The sequence below is a fragment of the Ovis aries genome, chromosome 1 (assembly GCF_016772045.2).
Source record: "Ovis aries strain OAR_USU_Benz2616 breed Rambouillet chromosome 1, ARS-UI_Ramb_v3.0, whole genome shotgun sequence".
Classification (NCBI taxonomy): domain Eukaryota; kingdom Metazoa; phylum Chordata; class Mammalia; order Artiodactyla; family Bovidae; genus Ovis; species Ovis aries.
This window is the reverse complement of record NC_056054.1, coordinates 106514581-106531344: the sequence shown is the minus strand read 5'-3', so window position 1 is coordinate 106531344 and position 16764 is coordinate 106514581. Positions and strand designations below refer to the sequence as shown.

The 16764-nt window shown below is 52.1% G+C and overlaps 1 protein-coding gene across 2 annotated transcripts in view; it reads left to right on the top strand.

Moving 5' to 3' along the window:
- The window catches only part of IQGAP3 (IQ motif containing GTPase activating protein 3), a 40498-nt gene that overhangs the window by 9501 nt on the left and 14233 nt on the right, over positions 1 to 16764 (top strand). The window contains exons 6-22 of one of the 2 annotated variants that reach the window (XM_042255548.2): positions 543 to 610; positions 701 to 814; positions 1052 to 1230; positions 1673 to 1751; positions 2317 to 2480; positions 3209 to 3296; positions 4867 to 5030; positions 6481 to 6638; positions 8301 to 8422; positions 8525 to 8688; positions 10017 to 10107; positions 11508 to 11675; positions 11769 to 11908; positions 12017 to 12187; positions 15544 to 15627; positions 15792 to 15863; positions 15964 to 16033. In XM_042255548.2, the coding sequence (XP_042111482.1) occupies positions 543 to 610; positions 701 to 814; positions 1052 to 1230; positions 1673 to 1751; positions 2317 to 2480; positions 3209 to 3296; positions 4867 to 5030; positions 6481 to 6638; positions 8301 to 8422; positions 8525 to 8688; positions 10017 to 10107; positions 11508 to 11675; positions 11769 to 11908; positions 12017 to 12187; positions 15544 to 15627; positions 15792 to 15863; positions 15964 to 16033 (2096 nt within the window). Of the gene's footprint in view, positions 1 to 542; positions 611 to 700; positions 815 to 1051; positions 1231 to 1663; positions 1752 to 2316; positions 2481 to 3208; positions 3297 to 4866; positions 5031 to 6480; positions 6639 to 8300; positions 8423 to 8524; positions 8689 to 10016; positions 10108 to 11507; positions 11676 to 11768; positions 11909 to 12016; positions 12188 to 15543; positions 15628 to 15791; positions 15864 to 15963; positions 16034 to 16764 lie in introns of both variants that reach the window. The other variant, XM_027976418.3, reaches the window with a different exon arrangement.

The window sequence follows — 16764 nt, the reverse complement described above, 5'->3', positions numbered from 1 at the left end:
GGGAAAGGGCAGGCAGCGAAGAGTCTTCAGCTTGTGACTGGGGTGCAGAGAAGTCCAGTTAGGATGTATCAGGAGGGTCACATGCTGTCACAGTCAGTGTGAAGAGAGAAGGCTGTTTAGTCCTACTCACAGCCAGCCATCAGCAACCAGTTGGCTAAATCACAGAAAGTGATTGACCTGTTCCTGTGTCCACCACGTCACCTCCTTCTGGCTTCATTTCCTGCGTCCTTTCAGGTGGCCGTGCCTTAGCTCGGCGGGTCTCTGCTTGCTATGCCCTTTGCATCCTCCGTCTCCATCCAATGACCTGCCGCTGCAGTGTGTAAAGCCTTCCCAGTCCCCACAGACCTCCTGTAGCATCTTACTTATCTGCTCCAGCATTGCCTTGGGCTGGCTTACATTGCCTATCTCCCTGTAAGCGGGGGATGAGTTGTGGGCAGGCGCTGAATGGTCTTCATCTCTAAATTCCCATAGTATCTCCTGCAAACCTATTCTATGCAGCCTGTCAAAATGAATAGGCCCCAATGCCTTCCATTCTTTCCCAGTCTCTTCCTCTTCCGGCTGGGATTGGCTCCTCAGATACATGATCTATACGGGAAGGTGAAATTCACAGGTAAGCCCAGCTCCTCCCCCAACCTCCACAGTCTGGGCGGGGTCTTGGGGGTTCGGGGCCTGATGAAAGGCACCTGTGCTATCATTGCAGCTGAAGAACTCAGCAACATGGCCTCTGAACTGGCTAAGTATGACCTCCAGCTGCCTGCCTTCAGCAAGATCGGGGGCATCCTGGCCAATGAACTCTCAGTGGATGAGGCTGCAGGTAGAGATCAGGCTCACCTGTTGGCGTCGTTCCATGGGTATGGGAGGACTCTGAGCCTTATGCCCCCATATAAACTTTGGTTATCTCTCATCATAGGCAGGGCCATTAGGCTACCTGACTTGCCTGGCCTTGTGGATAGAAAAAAGGGTAATGTCAGAGTGGTCTGCAGCTGATTGTGCTGTAGCTGGACTGGGGTTTGCTCTGGCCTCCTGACCCTGTTTTCATGTCCCCTCCTAGTCCATGCGGCTGTTCTTGCCATCAATGAGGCAGTGGAGAGAGGGGTGGTCAAGGACACCCTGGCGGCCTTGCAGAATCCCAGTGCTCTGCTGGAGAATCTTCGAGAGCCTCTGGCAGCCATCTACCAGGAGCTGCTGGCTCAGGCCAAGATGGAAAAGGCTGCCAACGCCAGGAACCGTGTAAGGAGACTTGGCTGGCAAGGGCTGAAAAGCTGGGTGGCCTGGAAAGTCTCTAGTGAAACCAGGACTCCTGTCTGTCTTGTCTCTGAGTAAAGTTGCCTGGAGAAACTAACTTGTCAGTTACTGTAGAGAAATAGGAGAGGAACTGAGGAGAATGGTGAGAATTGAGAAGAGACAACGGGGGAAAAGGTTCTGGGGCAGGGCTGAGAGATTGGAATGTAGAACTGGATGAGACTGGACTGGAGATTCCCAAGGTTAGTTCAGCTTAACTGTGTCAGTACCGGGGGGGTTAGGTCGCACAATTTCCCCAAGATTCCTTCTAACCAGACTGATCTTTGGCTTTGAGAAGACCCCCAGAAGACCAACTAGTTATTCAGGGAGGGAGGAGTAAGAAAGATTGAACTGGTTTTCCCAGGTTCCCCTCTCAATGTAGTTTTTGCAGAATGCTGGAGAAAGCCAGGACATCTATGACTGCTGCCTAACTCAAGCGGAAATCCAAGGCAACATCAACCATGTCAATGGTGAGAGGGACAGGCCAGGACAGGTTTGAGGGATTAGCCCCCACCCAGGGAGTTCTGAGGTTGGCTTCTCTCAGGCCAGAAGGCCCATGGCCTCACTTGGGTCAACCTTTATTTCAAAGTCAAGGCTATATGTGTTCTTTACATCTGTCAATGTCTGGAGAAGCAATCTCTGTCAAGGGGGCTTCTGTTTGAATGGAGAACCATGGAGAGGACAGAGGCAAAGGGGAAGGCCATTCAGCCCTTGGGGCTGGGGGTAGTTGGTCTGGGGTCCTTCAAGAAGAGAGTTTAGAGGATGGATGGATGGGGATGGGGGATCAGGGCAGGAGAGGCTGCTTGAAGGCCCAGGATGGAGTGTGCACCTGCCTGTTTGGTCAGGGCTATCCTCAGGGTCTGGAGTGATGAGCTGGGAAGACCATGAGGATCAAGCTAAAGAATTTAGGCTGGCCCTAGGAGCCCAGGGGGCAAGGGTGGGGGTAACCCTGGGCAGAAAAGAAGCGGGCTGAGCCGGGAATGGTGAGGGGTTGGCCTGCTCACACTGTCCATTATGGAGTCTTGGTCTTTTCAGTCCATGGGGCCCTAGAAGTTGTTGATGATGCCCTGGAAAGACAGAGCCCCGAGGCCTTGCTTGAGGCCCTTCAAGACCCTGTCCTGACCCTGCAAGGAGTGAGGAGAGACTTTGCGGACTGGTACCTGGAACAGCTGAGCTCAGACAGAGAGCAGAAAGCGCAGGTCAGGCTCTGTCTATGACTTGCTTACCTTCTCTGACTATGGGATGGTGGAGAGCCTCACCACTGTCAATTCTTTGTATCTAGCACGTGCTGACTACATGCTGTGTGTGTGTGTTAGTCGCTCAGTTGTGTCCAGTTTACAACCCCATGGACTGTAGCTAGGCTCCTCTATTCATGAGATTGCCCAGTCAGGAATACTGGAGTGGGTAGCCATTCTCTTCTCCAGGGGATTTTTTTTCCCACCTAGGAATCAAACCTGGGTCTTCTGCATTGCAGGGAGATTTTTTACCATCTGAGCCACCAGGGAAGACTATTTAAATGGTTAAATTACCCCAAAGTCTAATGGACCAGACTGATCAGCTTCTGCCCTCTGAGCATCTCTCATCCTGACCAGGGGGTCCTGGGGGACAGCCCAATAAGCAGTGATATGCTCTGCCATTGCTGAATTGAGGCTTCAAGTTAGCAATCTTTTTCAATGCTGTTGACTTTCTCCCAGACAACTATATTTGTGTTGCCTGTGTTGTTACTTCCGATGTTTGCTGGGTAAGAAAAAGCCAGAGGTTAGAGATGAGTTCCTAGGGCTGGGCGGGCCAGGCTAGTCTGCCTAGAGGCGGGAGGTGGGCTTGAGGGTAGGTGACTGGGTGGACCTGGGGCGCTCGCTGGCTGCTCCTGAAGCACATTCACAGCCCTAGGAGGACTCTCTTCTATTGCGTCTCTTCCCTCTTCCAGGAGCTGGGCCTAGTGGAGCTTCTGGAAAAGGAGGAGGTCCAAGCTGGTGTGGCTGCTGCCAACATAAAGGGTGATCAGGAACAAGCCAGTAAGTCACCTCCAGACTGAGACCTGGTCTGGCTGTATCCCTGGCTCTTGGAAGAGTGTGTAATTCCTTGGCTGGCTTCTGTATAGAGCAGTGCAGACTGCTGCTCCATTTCCTGGCCGCCACCTAGTATGCCCTATTCTTGGCTCCCTAGAGGGATGCTACAGTTAAATTCATTAAAGCCTTGGAGATAATGACAGTCAGTTCTGCACCAGGCTGAACTCCTGGGGCAGGCAGTTTCCTTGTAAGCACTTGCCCTGTATTTTGACCGTTTCAACCTGCTTGGGTTCCTTCGGCTTCCAAAATACAGTGATGGCCCAGATGAGAGAGAAACTCGTGATGCAGCTCAGTTTCCCTTAAAAATATGCTATACAGATAGAATTCTTTAGTAAAAGAATGTGAGTTAGTGATTGTCTCCCTCCCAGGGGATCAACCTGGAGAGCAAGTGTGAAGGAAAATAGAGCCCCCAGCGTCCTGCAGAGGCCTGTGGACAGCATACCTGGCGCGAATGCTTGCCTCTGCCTGGACTTGCTCGGTCACCTTTCACCTTTGTCTGGCAGGCTCTGCGGAGCCCCCAGGTCATTCTTGGCTAATGGCCTGCCTTATCTCTCAGTTCTTTCCTCGTGCCAGAGTAATCTGACAAATCTGATCTGATCTTCTTTGTTGCGCACCTTCAGACCTTCACGGGTTCTTCCATATTTCTCCAAGACTTGAGTCCCTTTTCCTCCTCCTCCTGGTATGTGAGACCTTCCGAATATCTCTCCTACCCTTCTCTTCACATCCCACCAGCCTAGCCGGGTCAGACAACTTGTTCTTGCTTGATGGCCCCAGCCTTGCCCACTGCCAGGCCTCTGTCCTCTAGATTACAGTTCCCCCACATTGTCACCGGTAGAAACTGGATGAAAATGTCCCACAGAGCTGCCTCACAGCTTCCTCCTCTGTGAAATCTTCCTCTCTCCCCTGAAGTTTCTCCTCCCCCACACTGCCAGGATACTAGTGGGGAAGGGAAGTACCTTTCACAGCAATGACAGCAATGCCGTGTAGTAATTCTGTATCCTTATTTTTTTCCAGCAGATTTTGTGCTCCTTGATGGCAGTGCCCATATCTGCCTGGCATTTTATTAGCCCCAGCATTTGAAAACTAAAACTACATTGATGCACCATGGCCCCTTTGCAGCCCAAATGGCTCTGCCTTGAAGCTAGTTCCTTATTCCTCTGCACTGTCATCAAGATTTGGTCTCTGGAGCCTCTTGACCAACCTCATCTTAGCTGCGCTCCACAACCTCCTATCAGTCTTGCACTCACCACCTTAGGAACTCACCTCAGCTATGACAGCCACTCCTTGTTACCTGCTGAGCTACTCAACTTCTAGGCCTGACAAATTGCTTCTTCCAGAACCTCTTCTTAAAGTGATCCAGCCCCTTTTCCTCCTGAACATTTAGAAATACATTTGGAACCTAGCAGAGGTTCAAAGCCATTTCCACTCAGAGATTACCAGCAGAACCTATTTGGCTAGGAGAGTGGAAATGGCACTGGATGCCCAGCCTCCACAGCCTCTCTCTCCTCCCCTGCAGTGCTCCGGGCTGTGCAGAGGATCAACAGAGCTCTCCGGAGGGGAGTGGCAGCTGACACTGTGAAGGAGCTGATGTGCCCAGAAGCCCAGCTGCCTCCAGTGTACCCCTCTGCCTCGGCTGTGTACCAGCAGGAGCTGGCAGTGCTCCAGCAGCAGCAGCAGGGGGTAAGCCCTAGAAGTGAGGGTCCAGCTCTCAGATCCCCAAGCAGCTGGAGGGATCAGCGTAGTCAGTTCAGAGCACCCAGGAGAGCACTGTTAAATGCTGGCAAGCGACTAGGGGTGGAGGTGGGCTGCCATCCCTGCCATCCTGGGTATGTTATAATGGCGAATACGTTTGAGTAAACGCTGCTTTAAACACTCATTTAATGCTAAAGGAACCCTATAGGATAAGTATTATTTCCATTTTAGAGATGAAGAAACAGATGCTGAGGTTAAGTAATTTGCCCCAAACGGCTATAGCTGGCAGTGCTGGGAGTGTATGCAAAGCCGAGTGTACTTGAAGCCTATGCTTTGTACCACTCTGCTATCCCGCCTCCCCTCGTCTGTACAGCTTCTCTGACAGTGAAGTGATAGGGCCTTGCCAGCCTGCTGGAGAAGTCAGATCCTCCTTGGATCCGAGGATCCAAGCAGAGACAGGGAGGAAGGTGTAGATGATGTGAATGGAAGACAGTTGCACAGAAGGAGAATGGAGCAGGCAGAGCTTGGGGTAAACCTGGGAAGTCTTGGAAGAGAGGAGACTCAACAGGGAATCCTCCCCCACAGCAGGCATTTACAGAGCCTCAGGTCCAGGCACAGCACCTGGGAAGGGGATGGTCTCAGTGAATGTGAGGAAGTCTATGACAAGGAAGCAAAAACTAAGTCCTAAGAAGTAAAATACAGCGACTAATGTGGACTTTAGAGCCAGACTGCCTAAGTTAAATTTCAGCTCTGCCACTTCCCAGCTATGTGACCTTGAGCCAACTATGTACCTCCTGTGCCTCTCAATTCATGTATAAAATTGGAACAATAATATGTTTATCTCATAGGATTGTTGTAAGGATTAAATGAGTTAACATCTGTGCTTAGAAATGAACCTGGCATAAAAGTTTTAGCCATTATTATTATTATTTGCAGCATTCTGTTTGTAGAGGACAGGAAGGGTGCTCCAGACAGGGCCAAGCACAGGGTGAAGACTGGGCGGGAAAGGGGCCCTTCGGTGTGTGGTATAGCACAGAGGGGCCTGGCCTACCTTTTCTTCCTCTCTGTGTGCCCAGGGCTGACTGCAGTTCTTAGTGGGTGATAGGGACCGGTAGAACTCACTGGTTGAGTGTGGGCTCTGGTGTCTGGCAGTTAGGTTTGTCTTATATTACTTTACTATAGTCTCATCTGTGAAATGGGAATATCAGTGGTACTTACCTCTTTGGCTTGTTAGAAAAATTAAGTGATAGTGTGCACAAAGTACTTATACATTGAATACGTAGTAAGCATTATTAAGTTTAATTATTCGTGAGTGGATTAGGCCATAAGGGTTTTGAGATGTAGGCTCTGGGATGTGGGAGAGGCTTGGGGGCAGGAGGGCAGCTGGGCCCCCAGCCCTTCACCAGCCCGTGGAGACTCAGCCCTCCCTGTGTTGCAGGAGCTGGCCCAGGAGGAACTCTTTGTGGCTGTGGAGATGCTCTCAGCCGTGGTCCTGATCAACCGGGCTCTGGAGGCCAAGGATGCTAGCGGCTTCTGGAGCAACCTGGTGAACCCCGCCACGGGCCTGGCCGAGGTGGACGGGGAGAACGCTCAGCGGTAAGAAAGGCGTAGCCGCATACTGAGGGAGAGGGTGGGTGATGGAGAGAGTGTAGCCAAGACTCCAAGTTCTTGTGCTCGGAGGCTAGCCTTCTGCATGATGTCCTGTTCCTGTGCCCAGGCCCGCTCTCTGGGTCTTTTTGCAGTTCCCTGACCTGTTTCTTCTGGGAGTGGTTGGGTTTACAGTCATTCCCCTTCCCTCCATTTATTTAGTATTTCATTGCTAATATTTGAGTACCCACTCACGTGCCAGATACTGATCTAGGTGCTGGGGACAGTTGCGAACAAAACACAGATCCTGCTGTCATCTGACTCTGTGCTAGCAGGGGAAGAGAGGCGAAAAACAAATACGTTAAATGATCAGAAGAGCTATGGTGATAAATGGGCTTCCCTGGTGGCTCAGTCGGTAAAGAAGCCTCCTGTAACTGGGGAGACCTGGGTTTGGTTCCTGGATTGGGAAGATCCCCTGGAGGAGGGCATGGCAACCCGCTCCAGTATTTTTGCCTGGAGAATCCCATGGACAGAGGAGCCTGGCGGGCTGCAGCTCATGGGATCGCAAAAAAGACGACTAAGCGACTAAGCACAGCATACGTGGTGATAAATAAAACAGGGCGGAGAGGATAAAGGATGTGGCCCTGGTAAGCGTGGTTTGTGTCTGCTACATGGCATGGTTAGAGAAGGCCTCTATGGTAAGAGTGTCATTTTAAGAGAGACCTAAATGGCATAAGGGATTGCCATGAGCTATCTGTAGCACAGACTCTGAAAAAGAAGTGTCCTTGGTGTGTTCAGAGAACACTGGGAGACCACGAGGTGGGGTGGAAGGAGGGGAGGACAGTAATGGGAGGTGAGGTCTCAGAGACCGGACCACATAGGCCTCTGGCTTTTACTCCAGGTGAGAAGGAAGCCATAGGAGGAATCTGAGTGAGGAGGGAGGTGACGCGATCTACTTTTAACAGGATCACTCTGGCTGCTGTGCCAAGACTCTCGACTATAGGTTAGAAGGGAAAAGCAAGGAGATCTGTTAAATGTCTATTGGAGTAATCCAGGCAAGAGATGATGGAGGCTTGGCCTAGGGCCGTGGCAGTGGACGTGGTGAAAAGGAGCCATATTTTGGATATATTCTGAAAGCTGAACTGACAGGATTTGGTTATGTGGTGGATATGGAATGTGAGAGAGAGTCAGGGGTGACTTCAAGATTTTTGGCCTGAGAAGTTGGAGTGAATATTTGCCGAGATGGAAAAGACTGTGGAAGATGCAGAGCACGTGGGGGAATCAGGAGTTCAGATGTGAATTCAGCTGGAGGTGAGTGTCAGATATTCATGTGGAGATGCTGAGCAGGCAGCTGGCATTTATGAATGGGTGGTAGGTGTGCTCTGGGGAATCACTAGCATACGGTGCTTCAGGCCATGAGATTAGGTGAGATCACTTAGAATGTGAGCATGGAGAGAGAAAGGCTTGAAGACTGAGTCTTGGGATGCTCTGTGCTTAGAGGTGAAGGAGGAACTAGCAGAGGAGACTCAGAAAGGACAACCTGTGAGGTAAGATGAGAACCAGGAGAATGTGATGTCCTGGAGGTCAAGCGCGGAAAGTCCCGAAGTTTCCCCTGGCCTCTGGCTGGTGATGCACACGCTCTCCCCTCATCCTCACTCACCTGGCTGCCAGGTACTTTGATGCTCTGGTGAAGCTGCGGCAGACGCGTGGAGTGGATGGGGCCTTCCTGAGCTGGAATGACCTACAGGCTGCAGTGAGCCAGGTCAACGCCCAGGTCCAGGAAGAGACTGATCGTGAGTGGAGTCCAGGACAGGGGGATGACGGCCCAACTCGGACAGCCCCATCCTTTAGCCATAAGCCTGTGCCCTCCGCCCACCTCAATCTCCCTTTCCCAGAGGTCCTTGCGGTCAGCCTCATCAATGAGGCTCTGGATCAGGACAACCCCGAGAAGACCCTCTCCTCCCTTCTGCTTCCTGCTGCCAGCCTGGATGATATCAGCCTTCCCATCGCCCCTCGGTACCATCTCCTCCTCGTGGCGGCCAAAAGGCGGAAGGCCCAGGTGAGGTTTGGGCTGGCTGGGGGGCTCACCAGCACAGGAAGAATATCTCCTGTGCGTAGAGCTGCGCCCAGTATGCACCCTGGAAAGCCAGTCTGATGGGCATGGTCCCTTCTGGGGGTGGGAGGCAGGGGGGTTCTGATCTGCCCTTGGGGAAGGAGGGCAGAGCTCCAGTTGACAGCACAGAGTGTCCTGTGGGTACCTTATGTGTGGGAAGAGCACAGATCTGGGGGGCTGAGAACCAGGCTGCATTCCCTGCTCTGATGCTCAGTGACCATGTGACTCACAGCAAATCCATAACGTCCCTGAGCTCTCCTTATACATCTGTAAAACACTGCATGCCCTGGTCCTACCTCCCTACTGGAATGGGGGTAAAAAACCAAGTGAGCTGATGAATGTGGCAGGGTTTTGAGCCTGTAATGGCCGGAGTAGGTGGCAGCATAAAGAGTGGCTGAGGGCTGCTAGTCCTGAGCCAGACTAGCTGAGTTTGGATGCTGGCATCTGACCCTGCACATGTTACTTACCCTCTCTGGGCCTCAGTTTCCTCACCTACAGGCTTGTGACAATAATAAACTTACCTCAGAGATGTAGGGTTTAAGTGAAATAATATGACAGGGACACCAGCTAACGTTGATCAAGTTCTCACCCTGTGCCAAATATCGTCTTATGTGCCTTACAAATGTTAGTTCATAAGTGCTTTAGAACACTGCCTGGAACACCGGGGCTCAATAAAATGTTAGTTCAGAAAGTTCATCTATGAATGAGGAGAGTGGGGAGGGAGTAGAGTCTGGGGTTGGGGTTGGGGTTGCGTAGATCTAGGGAGGGAATAAGCCTGACGGTGAGACGGGCACAGGCTCCTTTGGCCTGTGCGGCAGAGGAGCCTGGGGAGGAAGGGGATGGTGGAGGTCAGGGTCAGCATTGGCCTGAGAAGCTGTGCGTTGAGGCATAAGGGAACAAGAAGGAGGAGTGGGGAGAGCCCATCACCCTCCGATGTGGGCTCTCCCTGGACATGGCTAGGGCACAAGGGCAGGAAAGGGAACTATTGAGAGCGTGGTGGATGCTGAAGGTTTCAGAGGGTTCTGGGGTGCTACGGCCCACCCGAGTTGACGCATGGCCTGAAAGCAGGGTGGAAAGAACCCTGTGAGCCTGGCAGCAATCCAAGGGAGCCACAAGGCTGTGCCCATGCAGGGTGGGCAGAGGGGCACAGAGACTGCTTATCCCTATGGCTCCCCAAGTCAGCCTGCAGTTTGGTTCCCCTGGGCACCTGGGCTTGGGAACCTGGGGAGACCAGCCTGAGCTCTCATCATATCCCATTGTTCTCAATTTATCAGGTGACAGGGGATCCTGAAGCTGTGCTGTGGCTGGAAGAGATCCGCCAGGAAGTGGTCAGAGCCAACCAGGACACTCATGCAGCTCAGAGAAGTAAACGGGCCGGGGTGGAGGTGGGGGGCAGTACTGGAGGGGAGAAGGTTTGCGGGAGGCGAGGAGATTGGGCTCAGTGGGAGCCCAGACAGTCAGGTAGCCTCCCCAGTCACCTCCTTCTTCATTTCAACTGATTTGGGGAGGCAGGCCAGAAAGAGAGCAGGAGGGTTGCTGCTTTGACCATAGGATAGATTTCCTAGCAGTCAGCTGGCAGGAAATCCTCTGGAGTCGAGAGCGCCTGGTCCACCCACTGCCTCCTTCTGTGCCTTCCTGTGTGCACTTTCCCCCTGCAGTGTGAGCATGTGAAACAGGTGGGGGCCAGAAATCCATCCCGTTTTCTACTGGTAGCTTGAGTTTGGGTTTCAACAATTAGCTCTGGTTAGAGAATGTTTAGTCTCAAAGTTGGCAAAGAGGGGTTGGCTTTGAGGAAAAGTAAAGGCCAAGTCAGCACAGACACTGGCGTTCTTGTGTGGGATGCTGATGATGTTAGTTCTCAGTGTCTGGAATCCATCGGTATGTCTGTTAGTGACTGGAAGGCAAGGGCTACATCAATTCCCCCCACTTCTTGGACTTTATTCTCCTCCTATGAAACTGTCCTGTGGTGTCTCTGACCATGTCTTGCCCCAGAACTTCTGTATAAGTCTTCCTTTTACCAAGCCCTAGTCCAGCCCTGGAGAAGGCAATGGCACCCCACTCCAGTACTCTTGCCTGGAAACTCCCATGGACGGAGGAGCCTGGTAGGCTGCAGTCCATGGGGTCGCTGAGGGTCGGACATGACTGAGCGACTTCACTTTCACTTTTCACTTTCATGCATTGGAGAAGGAAATGCCAACCCACTCCAGTGTTCTTGCCTGGAGAATCCCAGGGACGGCGGAGCCTGGTGGGCTGCCATCTATGGGGTCGCACAGAGTCAGACACAACTGAAGCGACTTAGCAGCAGCAGCAGCAGTCCAGCCCTGCCTTCCCTGGTGGCTCAGTGGTAAAGAATCCGCCTGTAAATACAGGGGACACAGGTTTGATCCCTGGGTTGGGAAAATCCCCTGGAGGAGGAAATGGCAACCCACTCTAGTATTCTTACCTTGGAAATTCCATAGACAGAGGAGCGTCATAGGCTACAGTCCATGGGGTTGCAAAAGAGTCGGACACGACTTAGTGAGTAAACAACAGGCCAGCCCTACACTGCTTTCTTCCAGGAAGCCTTTCTTGAATGCTACCTTTCCCTTTAAGCACAGCTGCATGCTGCTTCTTTCCATCTGTCCATCCTGGGATGTCCTTGTCCCTTCCATCACACAGCGTGATTTTGAGTCCTCCTTCTCTGGATTCCTTCACAATAGACAGGACAGAGCCTGTGGAAGGGGCTCAAGGAAAAACTGACCACTTCCTCTCTATACCCCTGTTAGTGGCTCTTGGTGTGGCTGCCATCAACCAAGCCATCAAGGAGGGCAAAGCAGCCCAGACAGAGCGGGTATTAAGGAACCCTGCTGTGGGCCTCCGAGGAGTGGTTCCCGACTGTGCCGATGGCTACCAGCGGCTCCTGGAAGATGCCATGGCAAAGAAGCAGCTCCCAGGTAGTGGCCTCACCTTGCCTCTCCCCTTCTTGGCCGGCCTCAGCTACCTCTCGCCTCCTCTGAGCCTTCTTTGCTTATTTGGCTTCTGCTTAGGAGATACAGCACTCTGGGTTCAACATGACATGAAGGATGGTACTGCTTACTACTTTCACCTGCAGACCTTCCAGGGGACCTGGGAGCGACCCCCTGGCTGCCGCCTCAACACCTCCCACCTAACTCGGGAGGAGATCCAGGTTGGTGGAGCCCCTGTGAGAGAGGGGTCTTGTGGATGGGAGCTTTCCTGTGGGAGAGGCTCCCACCCACCAGGACACCACAGGCCCTCTCTTCTTCTACTTCTGCAGTCAGCTGTCACCAAGGTCACCGCTGCCCGTGACCGCCAGCAGCTCTGGAAGGCCAACGTGGGCTTCATCATCCGGCTCCAGGCCCGCCTCCGCGGCTTCCTGGTCCGGCAGAAGTTTGCTGAACGTTCCCACTTTCTGAGGACCTGGCTTCCAGCAGTCATCAAGATCCAGGTAGCAGACTCTGGCCTTCTGAGGTGGCAGAGCTGGACTTCCCTGAGGTTCAGAGGTTCCTCCTGCTTCCTCTTTGCTGAGTGGAGTCGGGGTGGTCTTTTGGCCTCTGTGCAGTAGTAGTAAGGGCATGGATGCTGGAGCCCAGACTACTTGGGTTTGAATCCCCTCTCCACCATGTTAACTAATTGCTTACTCTCTCCCAGTTTCCTCATCTGAAAACTAGTCATCTGAAAGTTGTAGCACCCCTCTTCTAGGGTATTCTGAGGTGATATCTAAAGTACATTTAAACAGTACCTGGCAGATAGGCAAGAACATGGGCAAATGCTAGTTACTGTTGTTATCATCATCACCATCCAGAGGGTATGAGAGCTGCTTTTTAGCTTCCCCACAGAGAGAGTGGAACAAGATTTAGCACGACATCAGGGTTTAGACACCAGGAGGACTAGGAGGGAGTAGTGAAGAGGTGGTAGTGGTGATTGTTCAACAGAAAAGGGATGGAATCCCTTAGGGAAAGAACTTCTACCTTTCTCTCCAGCCAGCCCTTTCCATTTTTATTCTTCCAGCCTTTGGGTGGTTCAGTGTGGCCTCTGAGACCGACCCATAAGTCACTCAGGCACGAGGCCTTGGGCTGAGGCACTTTCCAAGCCAGGAACAGTGGGAGCTGAGCAAACAGAAGCCTCCTCAGGCAGATGTGATCTGGAGGGTCTCATGGCAAGGTGGGCAGTGTAAAGAGACTTTATTTAATGAACACCTCCAAATGCCCAGTATCTGCAAAGGATACCACTTGGCATTGGCAAGGGTGAGAGATGGTGTGTGAGACACAGATGTGTGCTCATGTCTCTTCCATTGCAGGAACTGGAATACAGTGGGTATTAGATGTTGTGGTAGTGAGGACACAAAAATAATAGCAGAGAACCCTGAAGGAGCCAGAGGCATGGAGACGGGCAAATGCCCTCAATGGTGATGTGGGATACGTGGTCACGAGAGTGCAGGCTTTAGACCCTGAGGCTGCAGTTTGCATTCTGGTCCTGTAACTTCTGGGTACCTTACTGAGCCCTTTCCAGCCCTCAGTTTCCTTATTCATGATGATTCCTTGCCTTATGCTGGTTGTGAGGGTAAAGCAGGAAAATTACATGTAGCACTTGGTGCAGGGACATGCTCTATTGGTGAAGTCGTTATGAGATGTTAAATTTGGGGGCACTGATCCCAGAACTCAGAACCTTAGCCATCAGCATTTAGTGTCTGAATCAGTCCTCCTGGACGCAGCCTGGAATTTCACACCAGCTAAGGAGCAGAGAAGCCGCACCAACAGTGGGAGAAGGGACGGAGTCAGAAGGTGAGTTTGCCACCCACCCTAGAGCTGTGCGGACTCTGGCCTGGGTCTACCCCAGGCCACCTGCCCTCCAGCTAGGGAGAGTGAGAGTCAGAAACGAAGCAGCTTGGGTCTCCTGAGAGCTCTAACCCTGGCCGGGACTCCAGTCAGGGTCCTGAATTCTCACCAATCCAGACTGAGAGGCCTTCTCTCTTGAAGGAGAAGCCGTGTGGGGATGGGTGGGTGGTCAGAGCAGAGAGGAGACCCCTCTGCCTTTCCCTGTAACAACTAACAGTATGTCAGGCAGTACCTGGAGTGGGAGGGGAAGGAGTGCTGAGAAAGGACATAGACTTGGGGCTCCCTGGCCTCTAGGCTCCAAAATAGACAGCTGGTACCATGCGACCAAGCTGCCTGTTTTATATCCTTTCCCAACAGAAGGACGGTGTAAGTCTTAGAGGGAAAGCCTGCCCAGGAGAGTTGGCTTTAGGAAAGGCTGGGAGAGCAGTTGGCTGAAAGGGGCTGCTCTTTTTAAAAATGCTTTGCCTGTGCCACGTGGCATCTGGGATCTTTATTCCTGGACCGGGCATTGAACACGTAACCCCCTGCACTGGAAGCACAGAGTCTTAACCACTGGACCACCAGGGAAGTCCCTGAAAGTCAATGCACCTAACACACTAAACCATGACATCATCAGTGGCAGAGTGTCCTCCAGGGTCTGAGTGCCCAGGAGAAGTGTAATGATTAGTGCCCTGAAGACAGGTTTCAGTAGGTAGAGATAGGGCTGGGCTAAGGGCATAGATAGACAAAGGTTTGGGGCAGCAGATCATAAAGCATGTTTGAAAGAAAGTGGAATGTCTGAGGTGGCTAGACTTCTTAAGGAAGTAGGGACCAGTAGACAGTCAGATAGGAGTGTGAGGTCAGATGGTTGAGATTTCCTGGAAACTGGAGCTATGAGAAGCATGGTCCGAGTAGTGTTTTGGGAAAATTCACGCAAGCTTGGGGTGAAAGGGGAAAAGCCCACAGGAAGGACACCAAAACAGAAGGGAGTCATGAGATTTGTGTCTTAGAGACCGAAGCCAGTGTGACCATTGAGGAGAGGGTCGTTTAGACGCCTTTGCAGCAGACTGGTCAGCGAGGAAGGGCCGTCAGCCTGACAGCTGAACCACTGGAGACCCTGGAGGGAAGATTTGCTTAGAGCTGAGGTTCGCAGCTAAGTGGTAGAGCTGTAAAGAGAAGTGTGAGTTATGAGAACACGAACGACCTGAGGCCCAGATGGCCGTTGGCAGAGATGGTGGGCACACAGCTCTGTGCCTGCACACACTTTCCAGCCATTGCACCATGCACGTCTCCAGACTTTGGATTGTGTGATGGTGTGGGGGTAGTTTTTTTTAAATATGTATCTATTTGGCTGCATTGGATCTTAATTGCAGCACGCAGGATCTTTGCTGTGTCATGCAGGGTCTTTCATTGCGGATCACAGACTGTCTAGTTGTAGCACGAAGGCTTAGTTGCTCCATGGCATGTGAGATGTTAGTTGCCTGACCAGGGATCAAACCCACATTCCCTGCATTGCAAGGCAAATTCCTAACTCCTGGACCACCAGGGGAGTCCTATGGGTAGTGGTTTTATGGGTGGATGAGTATGTTGTAGGGGATATGGTACGTGCTGTGGTGAAGTCAGTAAGTGTATGTTTTACTAATATCTTTTTAAAAAGCTTGTGTCTTAACACTTGTTTCTGTGAGGAGGTGTTGGCTATGAATGTATGTTTGATTGCATAGTGCATGCGTCAGAGTTTGTGTGCGAGAGTATGTGTTTGCTGGGTCCAGGGAGTGTGGCAGAGGGCTCGAATGGCTACATGCAGATGTTTAGTCTTCCCCATGAAGTTGGCAGTTCTTTGAGGACAGAGCCAAATTTGCCTCTCCATTCTCCTTTCCTGCCTCCCCACCACCCTTTTCTGGAGAGTCCAGAACGAAGCTTTTCCCACAAGCTTTTCAGGGCAATCGGGACCAGCTGGAGTCATCTTTCTCCCCCTTCTGATCGGCAGGCTCATTGGCGTGGTTACAGACAGCGGAAGATTTACCTGGAACGGTTGCAGTATTTAAGAGCGAACACAGATGCTGTAATCAAGGTAGCTCCCATGCTTTGGGTGGGTTCCTGGCTCTCTTAAAGGACCCTCTGAAAACCATTTGTAGTCTTCTCACCTCCCATGACCTCTGGAGAAGGCTGAATTGGCCTGGGTCTAAGGGAGGGCCCTGAGCCTGGAGCTCTGAGTCAGTCTGTCTCTGCCTCCAGATCCAGGCTTGGGCCCGGATGTGGGCAGCTCGGAGGCGATACCGGAAGCGTCTGGGCTACTTCCAGAAGAATGTGAGTCTCATTCTGCTCCCCTTGTCCCCATACCCCACCTTTATCCATGAGACCAGGGAGGGGCCACCAACAGTGCTTTTTCCATCTGCATTCATGACAGGTTAACTCCATTGTGAAGATCCAGGCGTTTTTCCGAGCCAGGAAAGCCCGGGATGACTACAGGATGTTAGGTAAAGTGCCTGGTTTCCCTCTTCTGTCTATGCAAGTGACTGTCCTTGTGAGCTTCCTGGCTTTCAACAGTGAACGAGGCAGAAAGCCATACCACTCCATAAACTGGGGCCTTGGAGAAGTGGTCTGACCTGAGCCTTTCTCTCACAAATAGCTAACGCCTACAACCTTGAGCATGCACCGTAGGACCCACAGTGGGCTGAGGAGTGAGGAGATGTGCTCCTGCCTTTGCCAATCCCCCAGTTTGGTGGGAGTGATAGGAGTCCCCTGAGAGTCAGGCAGGTCTAGGTATCCCTCCTGGAGCCACAAAGCAGGTTAGGGGAAGGTACTAGTTGTCTGTGCAGGAATGTGGAACAGGGCTGGTGACAAAAGCCCCCCGCCCCACCCCAGCAGCAGATAACCTCATCACAGGAACAGTCCATCAAACCAGCTGCTGTCTGTACCAGGCTTTGACTTTCTTCCTCTTACTATGACACAAGGCCAAAAAAAAAGGGGGGGGGTGGGAGGGAAGGAAAGGCTCTTTTCCTACAGTTGCAGCCTTCCCCATCTTTCCCCTCTTCTCTGACCCATGACTCTTTCCCCGTTAGTGGCCCAGTCCACAGGAAGGCAGACCTGGGGTCCTTTCTGCAGTCCTGGGGAACTTGAGGGGGTTCCATCTTCCTGCCCCATGGTTCCCAATAGTTGAACATCCCCCTGAAGTCTTACAGAGGTCCTTCAGGGCCCTCTTGATTCC